Source organism: Aricia agestis, chromosome 2 (genome assembly GCF_905147365.1).
Source record: "Aricia agestis chromosome 2, ilAriAges1.1, whole genome shotgun sequence".
NCBI lineage: Eukaryota > Metazoa > Arthropoda > Insecta > Lepidoptera > Lycaenidae > Aricia > Aricia agestis.
In genome coordinates, this window is record NC_056407.1 from 8,430,458 (window position 1) to 8,442,574 (window position 12,117).

At 35.7% G+C, this 12,117-nt stretch overlaps 1 protein-coding gene across 1 annotated transcript in view; it reads right to left on the reverse strand.

Annotated features, from left to right (window-relative positions):
- Positions 1–12,117, reverse strand: part of LOC121739626 (chitin deacetylase 1) — a 38,860-nt gene that overhangs the window by 9,124 nt on the left and 17,619 nt on the right. The window contains exons 5-8 of the mRNA XM_042132129.1: positions 9,637–9,779; positions 7,191–7,233; positions 6,466–6,642; positions 1,806–1,944 (exon numbers count right to left, since the gene is read on the reverse strand). Of these exons, the coding sequence (XP_041988063.1) occupies positions 1,806–1,944; positions 6,466–6,642; positions 7,191–7,233; positions 9,637–9,779 (502 nt within the window). The remainder of the gene's footprint in view (positions 1–1,805; positions 1,945–6,465; positions 6,643–7,190; positions 7,234–9,636; positions 9,780–12,117) is intronic.

Sequence of the window (12,117 nt, forward strand, 5' to 3'; positions counted from 1 at the left end):
ACAAACATTTTTTTTCTTTTACTAACAACAAAAATAGTTAATATCCGTAGGGGTTGGGGGGGATAGATTGACTGCTGTCCCACCCTGAGCCCAAGGCTGGCTACGTCCATGGCAATAGTAACTACTTAGTTCCAATATAATGCTTTATTTCTCTGTCTCTTTTTGTTAGTACCTAAAGACGCATTTTATATACATCTCATGTCGAGAAAAGACCACAATGGACTTACGCTTTCTCTACATAGAACGTGAGCTAAATGATGATAAAGGTCAAAACAGTAGCAAAATGTGATAAAAACTTTTTCTCACAAATGTGTAACCATAAGGCAACTAAGTTATTTCATTATATTTAAGTGGTTCCGTTATAAGTTGGAACTAATATTGAAAACTTTGCCGAACTAAAACAAGATGTTGCGTAGAATTTTCACCATGAGGCGATATATTACTTTACAGAGTTCGGATCTTGTAAGTCGGAACACCATTTTGTATAAATATGAATGTTCGCTTGGCTAAATAATGCATCCATTGTTATTAATAATTATTACTATGAATTATTATTAATAACAATGGAATTAACCTTTTTAAGAATATCTAAAATATTATGATAAATATAAATTAAAATATTAGTAGGATAATCATTACAATATTTAAGGAATTAATATTTAATAACCCTTCTATGAATATCTAAATGTTATATAGTCATATGTTCAATTACGGTTTCTTCCCAATTTTTTAAAAGTTTTCAATATACTGAAATAAATTTAAATTTCAGTAAGGCACTGAATTAATTAAATTTTGACACCAAGAGGCTTCGTTATTTTTAACACTAATAATTCATTAGAATAAAATTAATGTAGGACTGTTGGAAGAAAAAATAATTTCTATTAGAGATAAGCAGTACCTGTTGTGTCGTTTTTCTTCTGTGTATAATATATAATGTTAAAAAGTTGTGTGTGCAATAAACAGTTACATAAATATAAATTAATTAAACTAAATAAAGCTACTTGAAACCAGACTAAAAGTTATAAGGCTACTCGAGGAGGAAAGTTGTTAAAGTATAGTTAAGTCACTTTGGTTTAATAAAGCTAGTTCCAAAGGCGATATCTAGTTCTAAAGCCAAAGACAACTAAGTTGGCCAAACAAGCGAAAGGTGACACGGATTAGGTGCTGCATTTTTAAAGTCGTGAACTTATTGGTTGTATTGGTCAGAGAACTTTGGCACACTTTGCTGTTAGTTTATCTATAGTGAGTAGAAATTTCCAATCAACAGTATGGAATTATAGCTATATGGCGTACTAACCGGGTAGGCGCACTTTGCCACACTCACTATATAATAACTGAAGCTAGGATTTTAATAGCCTCCTTTTCTTGAATTCGGTAAAAATGTTGATCATATCCGATATTTGGATTTTTTAAATAAAAAGTAAGTAAATTTAGTGTAAAAACAGTGCAAATGTAAGTATTTAATGTGTGCACTATATTGTATTGCATAACGCAAATAATAAAACTATTTAGTAAATCTTTATGTCGCATTTTTTCCTTCGTACTTTGTATTTTGTACTAACATATTATTCATGGATAGTTACAAAGTATTTACGTCGCCTACATCTCCTATGCTCGCCACTTCACATGTCCAAGTTACTACAAAGTTCAAGCTTTGTACGATCGCTATATTTACCACTTTCAGACCCTATAACCGTGGTGTAAAGTTCAAAATAGACACTAAGTCGGTTCGGACCTGGGAATGATTTGGTGGGACGCAGACAGGCGATTATCGATCTTATTGCTGTAGCATAAGGTTTACGTACCTGGGAAGGATTTGGTCGGACAGGTGCCCGACTTGCACTCGTGCGGGATCTTGTAGTCGAGGGTGTAGGGCCACACGGGGATCGGCAGCGGCGGCACGCCCACAGAGCTGTCGTAGATGTACCCGAAGTCTTCCAACACCTGTTAGTGCAATTGAATCTGTGTAGTTAACTCGTCTAGGATCAATGGAAAGAGATATTTTGAATCTTGTTAGCCGTGTCAAGAGTAGTATTGTTAAGGTGCGCGTCTACCGAATCGGAATGGGAGCGTACGGATTTGTTGCTTTGTATTGATTTATATGGTACTGCGTGCACTGGAACGTCATTTCTGTACCTGACAAATAATTATAAATGACGACGCTCCGTCCGCACCGTATGCTCCGATTCCAACCCGGTGGACGCGTAGCTTTAAGAGATATAGTAGTCCCTACTTTTTAAAACAAGTAGACAATTGTATATATTTTTATTTATTATGCTATAAGTTTAGATACATGATTGCGATATAGTCGCTGGATCCAAAAACTCGGCCAAAACATAAACAAAAATTATAAGTACTTTTTTAAAGTGAAACATCATAAGCAGTAGTAGACGAATCATAGCCAAGCAGTTACTTTTCATTTACGCATGTATTGGGTAATAGTAAAACAAATTTTACGTACGGATTTAAGTCACTCAAAAATAACAAGTTGTTACTTGTTCAACCAAAGGCAAAAACATCCATATTTCAAAGCGGATTTAAACTTTGTCACAAAAAATATGAAAGTTATTTTCAACTTTGCAACTCAATGCAAAGTGCAATGAAAGCACTACGCGGCGAACTGTGAAGGTATATCTACCACCGCAGTAATAATCGCTTCTCCCCCAAATTCAATAACATAAAACTGGGAGAGCACAGTCTGACAATAAGCTGATTTGCACACGTAGTTCAGAACTTTATCCGAGCTAAGTAAATCGAAGCGAACAAATGGCTGAATATTCAACATTGAAGTTACTCTGTATTGAAGTCTCTCTGTAGTCATTCTGACAGGGCGCAGTTGCATTTTTAGATAGCTTTCACAGCACCACTATATTCTTGTGATGTTCACGGCAGAAGAATGTACTTGAAAGGAATACTGAAATTGAAACCGCGAATATTTGATACACAAAACATCTACGGCAGAAACCCATGAGTGTAAAAGTGAAAGAAAATACTTATTTTATCTTTGTCTTCATAAATTACTATTGCTGCGAATAAGACTTAAAATATATAGGTCATAACAACCAATTAACACGATTTCTATGCCATGGTCCCTATTTTATTTTTTATGTAAACAGAGATAGTTGTATTTTTGAGATTATCCTTCTATCTCCATTATCCAGAAAAACAAATAGTTATTAAATACAAGATGTAACAAAACTAAGTGATAATATAAAAGATGTGTATGAGTCCCTGTATTGAGTTCGTTGTCAAAGAAGCGGCGCTAAAAGAGTTACTTTTTAGGGTTCCGTACCCAGAGGATAAAAACGTAATTGCATTTTAAAAAAAAAATTGATTTTGCTTAACATAAAACTGAATCACGACAATTCATTACAACACAAACAAAACAAATATCCCTATTCCCTGATTGTACATACGAATGCCACATTGAAATCGGCCATACATAAAATCGACCGAACCATATAATAGTCGAACACATAAATTGCTATGCTAAATGCACAGGTAAACACGTCAATATTAGCTAATTAAATATTGACTATTGTTTGGGCAAAAAGGGTCATGTTACCGGTAACATAGGTTGAAAGTTACTGTACACGCTTGCACATAGAACTACAAATTCGCAACGCAGAAAGCTGCGATGCGACTGCGATTTTTCAGCATGGCAGAACTTTTATGTTATGAAATGCATTTTTTTTAATCCCAACATCTTTTGGAGGAAAAGTAGGTACTACTTTTACGGGACGTTATAGGCGCTGCATTCTTGTGCACGCTAAGTATGGTGATCATAGAAAGGGTTTCTTTCTACGAAAGAATAGACAAAATAACCGATTGACAAAGGAAATGTTTCTTATTTTGTCGCTAAAACCATTCAGTATTTTTTAGATTTTTTCTATGGCCGTGCTAATTCTGCTGTTATTTAAATGACATAACAAGAAGAACGGCAGCATTATTGTAGTTTAGTGTGAAAACCGTACAGAGTGGCTAATGAATGACACAGACATATCGCATACAACTCTAATTACTGCTAAATAATTCAGGACCTCGTTATCGCTGTAATTTTACTCTGTGTTTTATAATTTAAATTGCTAACTTAATATTGACATGTGTTAATGGGAAAGTTATCTAACGTTTCTATGTACGTTTAGCCGAATTTAATTTAAATGCTTTTAAACTATTTCGGATTAGTATTTGAAACAGCTAAGTAACAAAAAGTGTTAGCTTATTAAAGTTACGTTACGTTACCTAGTTAAGTATGCATACTGCCAATATAGAATCAAATATTGTGAGAGTATTTAACATGATCTTTTATCCATGTTAAAGTAGCAGTTTATAATAATTATGTATTTTTGGGATCCATGCCCAAAGGGTAAAAACGGGACCCTATCATTAAGACATAGTTATCTGTCCGTCTGTCTGTTTGTCTCCAGGCTATATCTGAAGAACCACAGCTATAGCTAGACTTCTGAAATTTGCACAGATTGTGTCTTTCTGTTGTCGCTATATCAACAAATACTAAAAACCAAAATAATTTTACTACATATCAAAAGTTGCCATTATTGACAGGTAGGCCCTTGAAATTTTCACAAAATCGTCAATTATATTTTTGCTCTATACATAACGATACGGAACCCTTCGTGCGCGAGTCCGACTCGCACTTCGCCAACTTTTTCCGAATTCTGGAAATTTCTTTATTTTCTGAATTCAAACCCAATCAGTGTCTTTCGTTTTAAGAATAAGAGATAAGAATCCTTGGATCGTAATAAAGCATAAAAAGAATTTCTTTTGAGAACTCACAAACTTTATATAACAATAGAGAGAAATTATTAATTTTATTACAATTGAAATTAATATCACACCTTGAAATGCGTGTTGCCAGGCTGAGAAATGGGGCGTGCGTGTCTGATCTTAGAATGGCACGAAATGGTAATCTATTACTACGAGTATATAATATTATTATTGTATAATATGTTCTCGGAATATAAAGATAGCTTCTTAAATCGTAGGTTGTAACAACTTGAACGCACAGAGAGTTGAAGGTATGAGTGGATGAAGCAGATAAGGTATTAGCAGTTTAAAAAATTGTCGTTTTTTTGCATTACTGGAGGCTTTAGGGCTAGGCAAATTATTTGAAATAAAAAATGTGGATTTTATGTATAGCCAGATATAATATTATCTAGATGATGAAGTAGGTAAGACACAAGGTTTGTTTAAATAATAAAGGAATAAATTAATGAGTAATTGTCTTTATGTTATAAAATGTTAGTTATCTGCTTCTTCCACTCACATCTCCAGTTGTTACGTATTGCGACATGTCCATGAGCAACAATCGCTCGATTACGCTATCCTACGATTCCGAATCCTACGATTAAAATTTTAATTTTATTAACACAAAATTTTAATCGTAAAAAAATATAACTTTTCCCTTAATTTTCGGAACTACTAACGCTCACTAGCTAAAACCTCATCCATTAAAATCTTATCGTGCACTGTAACAAACCCAAATACAAAATATTATATGACCAAAGCCTTCCATCTTTCACCGTGCTCAACCATAAAAAAATCGCATACGTGGGAGAGCCATGCTTCGGTACGAATGGGCCGGCTCGACCGGAGAAATACCACGTTCTCACAGAAAACCGGCGTGAAATAGCGCTTGCGCTGTGTTTCGCCGAGTGAGTGAGTTTACCGGAGGCCCAATTCCCTACCCTATTCCCTTCCCTACCCTCCCCTATTCCCTTCCCTTCCCATTCCTACCCTCCCCTATTACCCTATTCCCCCTTTAAAAGGCCGGCAACGCACCTGCAGCTCTTCTGAAGCTGCGAGTGTCCATGGGCGACGGAAGTTGCTTTCCATCAGGTGACCCGTTTGCTCGTTTGCCCCCTTATTTTATAAAAAAAAAAAAAACGGCCTGAGAAGTGCGAGTCGGACTCGCGCATGAAGGGTTCCGTTCGGATACAGAGCAAAAATAGGCTAAAAATTGTATTTTTCGTATGGGAACCCACCTTATACTTTTATTTTATTTTAATATTATTATTAAATATTAAAGTACACATAATATAACAAAAGAATGTGTGAAAAATCTAGTGCCTACCTCTTGCCATTATTGATATAGAGCAAAAGGCCGAAAAAATCATGTTTGTTGCATGGGAAATAAATATAAATATTAATTTTATTTTGTTTTCAGTATTTATTGTTATAGCGGCAATAGATATATACAATCTGTGAACATTTCAGAAGTCTAGATAGCTAGACTTCTAAAATTTTCTCCTCCAGGATGTATCTCAAGAACCGCTATATTCATTCTCCAGGATACATAATATATTTAAGTCTCCAGGATGTATCTCAAGAACCGCTATAGAGCGGTTATTGAGATACATCCTGGAGACAGACAGACGGACAGACAACGAAGTCTTAGTAATAGGGTCCCGTTTTTACCCTTTGGGTACGGAACCCGAAAAAACGAACCTTAAACTGCGTGTTCCTGCCGGGCTTGAGGAAGGGCGCGCGCGTGCCCACGATCTCCGAGCGCGAGATGTTGGCGAACCTCCTCAGTATCTCCCGCATGCCGATCATCTCCCCCACCCACTCCTCGTAGCCTTTGTCCTGCAGCCCCTGCTGCTGTGAGATCGTCCCTGTCGCCATCTGAACGTAAAAGGTTAAATTCCGAATATTTTCCACCGAAAGTTTCCACAAAAGAAATAGTTGGCTCAGTTGCTCTTTGCTGTCGTGGAGCGTGCGCGAAATATTGTACGTTCGCTACAGGAGCATAGCTGATGATAAAATTTTGAAAGCGTATTCTGATTTGTGCGGTATTACGGCCGGACAGACACATTTAATCATTTCTTAACATTAATGTAATGAGGAGTTTTACAGAAAAAGTACGAAGTTAAATGATGTCAGAACCTTCATGAAATTAATAAGAATTAAAATAACTATTAAACTTTTATTAGTGAAGCCGTAAGGCAAGGGCTTTAATTTAACAAAAAACTTAAAAATATGTACTTATTTAAAAATGTATGCCCTTTTCATATCCAAACAAAAGAGTATGAAAACAGTCTGATAAGGTTTTGTGATTATAGACGTTACTGCTGAGTGTTAATGTTTTAGGGTCCTTTGTCAGGTTTATAACAGCAGTAAAACTACATGGCACATAAAAAGCTGTTTCATCAATTTCATTATCGAGCACTCACCTCGTGTCCATCATGAGCGAGAGCCTGCACCATCGCGTAGTTGCTGAAAAACAAAATGGAGATGGCTTAGAACTTTTTACACATTTATCACGGAATTTATTTAAAATTATTTATGCGAGAGTGTGTCTGCCTGGCTAACTGTCTGTCTGTTACCCCTTCATCGGAACCAACGCCTCCCTGGTCTAGTGGTATAGAGCGCGGCTCTTGACTCGGAGGTCGTGGGTTCGATTCCCACGTTGGAAACATGTTATTTCCAAGTTTGGTTAGGACAATTCAGGCTGATCACCTGATTGTCTGACAAGTAAGATGATCCATGCGTCGGATGGGCATGTAAAAAGTCGGTCCTGCGCCTGATCTCTCACCGGTCGTGTCGGTCTTCCGCCCCACTGGGTTATGAGAGTAAAATAGAGAGCGTTCTTGTGTACTGCGCACACACTTGGGCACTTTCGACTCGAGAGATCGACTAGTAAAGTAAATTAAGAACTGTCGTACATTTAACCCTCTGACTACAGAATTTGACCCTTCAAAAATCAGTCCTTAAGTCATAAGCATGTAGCTATGGGAACCGACCGAAGTGTTATAGTACAACCGGCGAAAAGTACGTCTCGATGTGCATTTGGGGATTTTTTTATCTGACTTAGTTACTCTTCCACAGCATTGTATTTCGATGGAGGGGATATACTTAAATAGCTGCACATGTCTATCTCGAATTAAATTTGAAAGAAGTTTCTAGAATTCGATGCCCTAATTTGAAAGTCTACAGAATTTATTCGCAGTCGAATAAAGTCGTGAACGCTAAATAAGGCTGCAACGGATAATAGATATTGATTTTATCTAATCAGCGTCTATTTTAACTGTTACTACGAAATGAAGGGAGCCGGAACAGTTCGAGTCGAATCTACGATCGAGTTATATAATCGCGAATTAGGTCATAAAATCCTAGAGCATAGGAGCCTTTTCTCTTTGAACCCGAGATAACAATTTTACTGCTGTTATACGTCGTTTTAGGGATTACATATTTTAATGGCGCCGAATGTACCGGCGATGAAGCTGGGAAATCTAATTTCGGTTTGCCCTTATACTTTTGCTTCGTGAATATTTAAAAATGCTTTTATACTTAGAAAAAGCTTCGCATATAATATGTAAATGGATTTCATCTTCGACAAAATCGGTATCGATGAGAGCTTATTGCGAATGTTCTACGTGTGGAGGGCCTTTTAGATGCATGCGGAGTCTAGATCATTTACATACCTAATATTTATTCATAAAATTGTCACATGAACTAGCCTAGACTCTAGTCTATAAAATGTTTTAAGAATAAAAATAAAGTGCCTCAAACAATGTAAATTTGCTGTACTACATTAAATTAAATTAAACGACCGCACACAGCAGCAAAAACGGCTGCCTAAATTTTTTGCTACAAAAAACCTTCATTTAAACACAGCACTTAGATGTTTTACTCGTATTTTAAAGGTTTCGTAGCTAATTTAATTTGTTTACAGAGTGCTCGTATTTCCAAAGCACGATTTCATTAATTCTTACTGTTTCAATGGGATTGTGTGTCAAGCATTTAAACTGTCGACTTTAAATTGAAATTGCTACTTAACGCCGGCTGGAGTTTCTCCCGTGCATGGAGCTTTGCCGAGCAACCGCTACTTCGGTTTAAATATTTTCCAATTTTAATTGCCGTTGCTAAATTATTTTGTTTATAAACTTACTTATATTATTATTAATAGGTACCCCTTCTAAATATCTACAGTGTGTTTGTAGACGTTTTACTGATATAGTTTTTTGTCTTTGTCCAATACACCAAAAAAAATAACATGCAAGGGCAAAACATATTTTTATGACTGTAAAATATGTGTACTATATTGGAGATATATGTTTATTTATAAGAGGGTGTATCTATAAGAACAGAACATAATCATTATGTTCTGTTCTTAAATACACCCTCTATTATAATATGAGAAGGCCGGATGTAGCAAAAGTTGGAGGAGGCAATGACACGTGATATAACATGTGATTTGCATAATATAGTTTGTAATGTATTCAAATTTATTCGACTATCGGTATTTTTTAATATCGAGGTTTGTAGGTGAGCAGACGTAACAAAAGGTTACATGACTTTTTTTTTATTTACCTCCTCCAGATTTGGCCTAAAGTCTAGACGCGTAAATATATTTAATGCGCTGCATTATACTTAAAGCAATTAAAATTACTTTAAATTTAAACTAGAAAAACCTGAAATTCTGAAACCCTGAAAATGTGTTAAACATCACATTTTATTTTATAATAGCCATTTAGACGTATTTGAGTATTTACACAAACACTTAATAAAAGAGGCTCATAAGCATGATTTAGGAACACATCAACTTTAACAAGCGTTTAAAATTAGCCATACAAACACATTTAAAATATATAGAACGAAAGCCATTCGAGTACTCACCTATATTCATGAGATAAGAAGAAAGTTCCCCGGATGGGGCAGCCGTTCGGATTGCGTATTTTGCCATTAAAAACTTTCTTGTATAATTCGAAATTATTCAAATTAACCGCACCATCAAACGTAAGTACAATCATTTGGGGAGTCTGAAAAAGACATCAAAAAGTTAGCTTATATCGAAAGGCCTTAGAAAATAATTAAACATTCCAACTTTGTACGTAATGAGTATTCGCAGAAACAATTAGCGGATCTCTTGTTGGCCTGAATACTTGTGGTTCTGTGGTTAGTGACTTTATGGCTCGTAACGGCTGTCATCACCTCTATAGTATTTGCTAGGAAGCACCTTTCTCTTTCATTGATTAGCTTCAGGGCCTGATTCACCATGCATATTAACTTGGATTAGGAAACTTACCGCGCGATTACTAGTCAAAGTACTATCTACTACCGAAGAAATTGGTTCGCGTTGACGAATAACATTTACGGCCGTTCCCAATATTCAATCTATCTCTGGTTTGATATTCGACCGATCGCAGCTAACATTGAATTGACATAAAATATATGTCTGTAATATCTAATGTGAGCTATTCCTATCTCTAGTAGGGCAAAACCAAAGAACGGCCGTTAGTTGATATAACCTGGCAAAAAACGTACCTAGACAATATGACATGTGTACTTTCTCAGATGGTTCTTAAATGTGAGTCAATGTTGACTATTTACACGGTAAATTTCTGAATCCGTTTCAATTCGATATTCTGAATCAAAAACCTTAAACCTAATTTATAGTAATTGCAGTAAAGCAGAAAGTATCAGACCATTTGCAGTCTGTCGGTACAGTCGTCAGACTGTATGGGCGCCGCAGACTCGATTACACAAAAACTGTGTCGTCTGCGATCTCCCTCATGATCGCTTTTCAAAATATTATATAAGCTCAGATAAATATGAAGAGAAAGAGAGACAACATCATAATTCATAATATATTAATACTAATATTATAAATGCGAAATCGTACCTGTCAGTCAATCTGGTATGTCTGTCTGTAACCTCTTCACGCCTTAACAACTGAACCGATTTCGATTGAGATTTATATAGAGATACTTTGAGTCCCGGGAAAGGACGTAGAATACGTTTTCCCGGGGAAAAATGTACGACTCCTAAGCGATAAGTGAATTTTTGAACAACGGAGTTGCAGCCATTAAAACTAGCATTTAAATAACTTATGTCAGTATGAAATAGGAGAGGTTCAGAATTAGTTAAATCTAACGAATTGTATTATGAAGATACATAGCACACCCGTACCTTTAATATTAATAGATGAAATTAAGTATTCCATTCACATTTGATTTTCACCTCCCTCAAATTTAGATATCAGACTTTAATTACTGTATGAATATTAACATTTGAAAGGTCAACCAAAACTGTCTATGTAAGGCCAGGTTCACACGGCACAAACCTGCACGTTTCCTGCACGTGTTTTGCAGTATAATATGTCACTAGCTTTTTGACCGAGCTTTGCTCGGTATTCGATAAAACACGAATAAAATGACATTTTCTAAAAATGATTCCTTGCTAGATCGATTTATCGCCCCCGAAACCCCCTCTATACTAAATTTCATGAAAATTGTTGGAGCCGATTCCGAGATTCCAATTATATTTAAATATACAAGAATTGCTCGTTTAAAGATACTAGAGATCGCCCAATGGTCGAAATTCGATCTTACTTGCAACGACATTAGGACTACTACCTATATTTTGTAAAAAATATTGACTTTATCATAGTTTTTTTCAATTCTTGTCTCTGGGACTCAGGCTCAGCTGATCTCAGACTGGCCGTTTAAGCATTGTCTAATAGTATCTAAAATTAAATAAAAAAACAATAATCCATTTTCAATTTGTCAACTTGTTGGCAACAGACTTCAACCATAAATAAAAGAGTATAATTCGTATGTATAGGCTTGTCACTCAAAAATCTGTCATTTTTCCTAGTAGTAGTGTTGTAGTGTATGTAACGTTTTATTTGTTAAAAATATATATGATAAAAGCATAATTTTAATATAATATTAGCTCGATGCACTCCTTCACCATATAAACTATAACTGTGCGAAATTTCATGCACCTACGTTTCCCCATTTTTCGTAAAAAGGGTTACAAAGTTTTTCTCTCACGTATTAATATATCTAAGATAAGATAGTGTTTAGTGGTGCATACAGTGTATAGTGACACAGCAAATCGTACAGTACGGTCGACGTGTGAATGGTTCTACATTGTAGGCGCCATTATTTATTCGATAAGACGTATACTGCAAAAAAAACGTGCAGGAAACGTGCAGGATTGTGCCGTGTGAACTGACGCTAACAGTGTCATTAAACTCCTAAAAACATCTTTTCTTAAGTACCTACACCACCTATTTTATGATTAACCGCCACTTAGATAAAAAAGATTACTTAAAGCTTACTTGTTACATTCAACATTCACAAGTTAATTTCC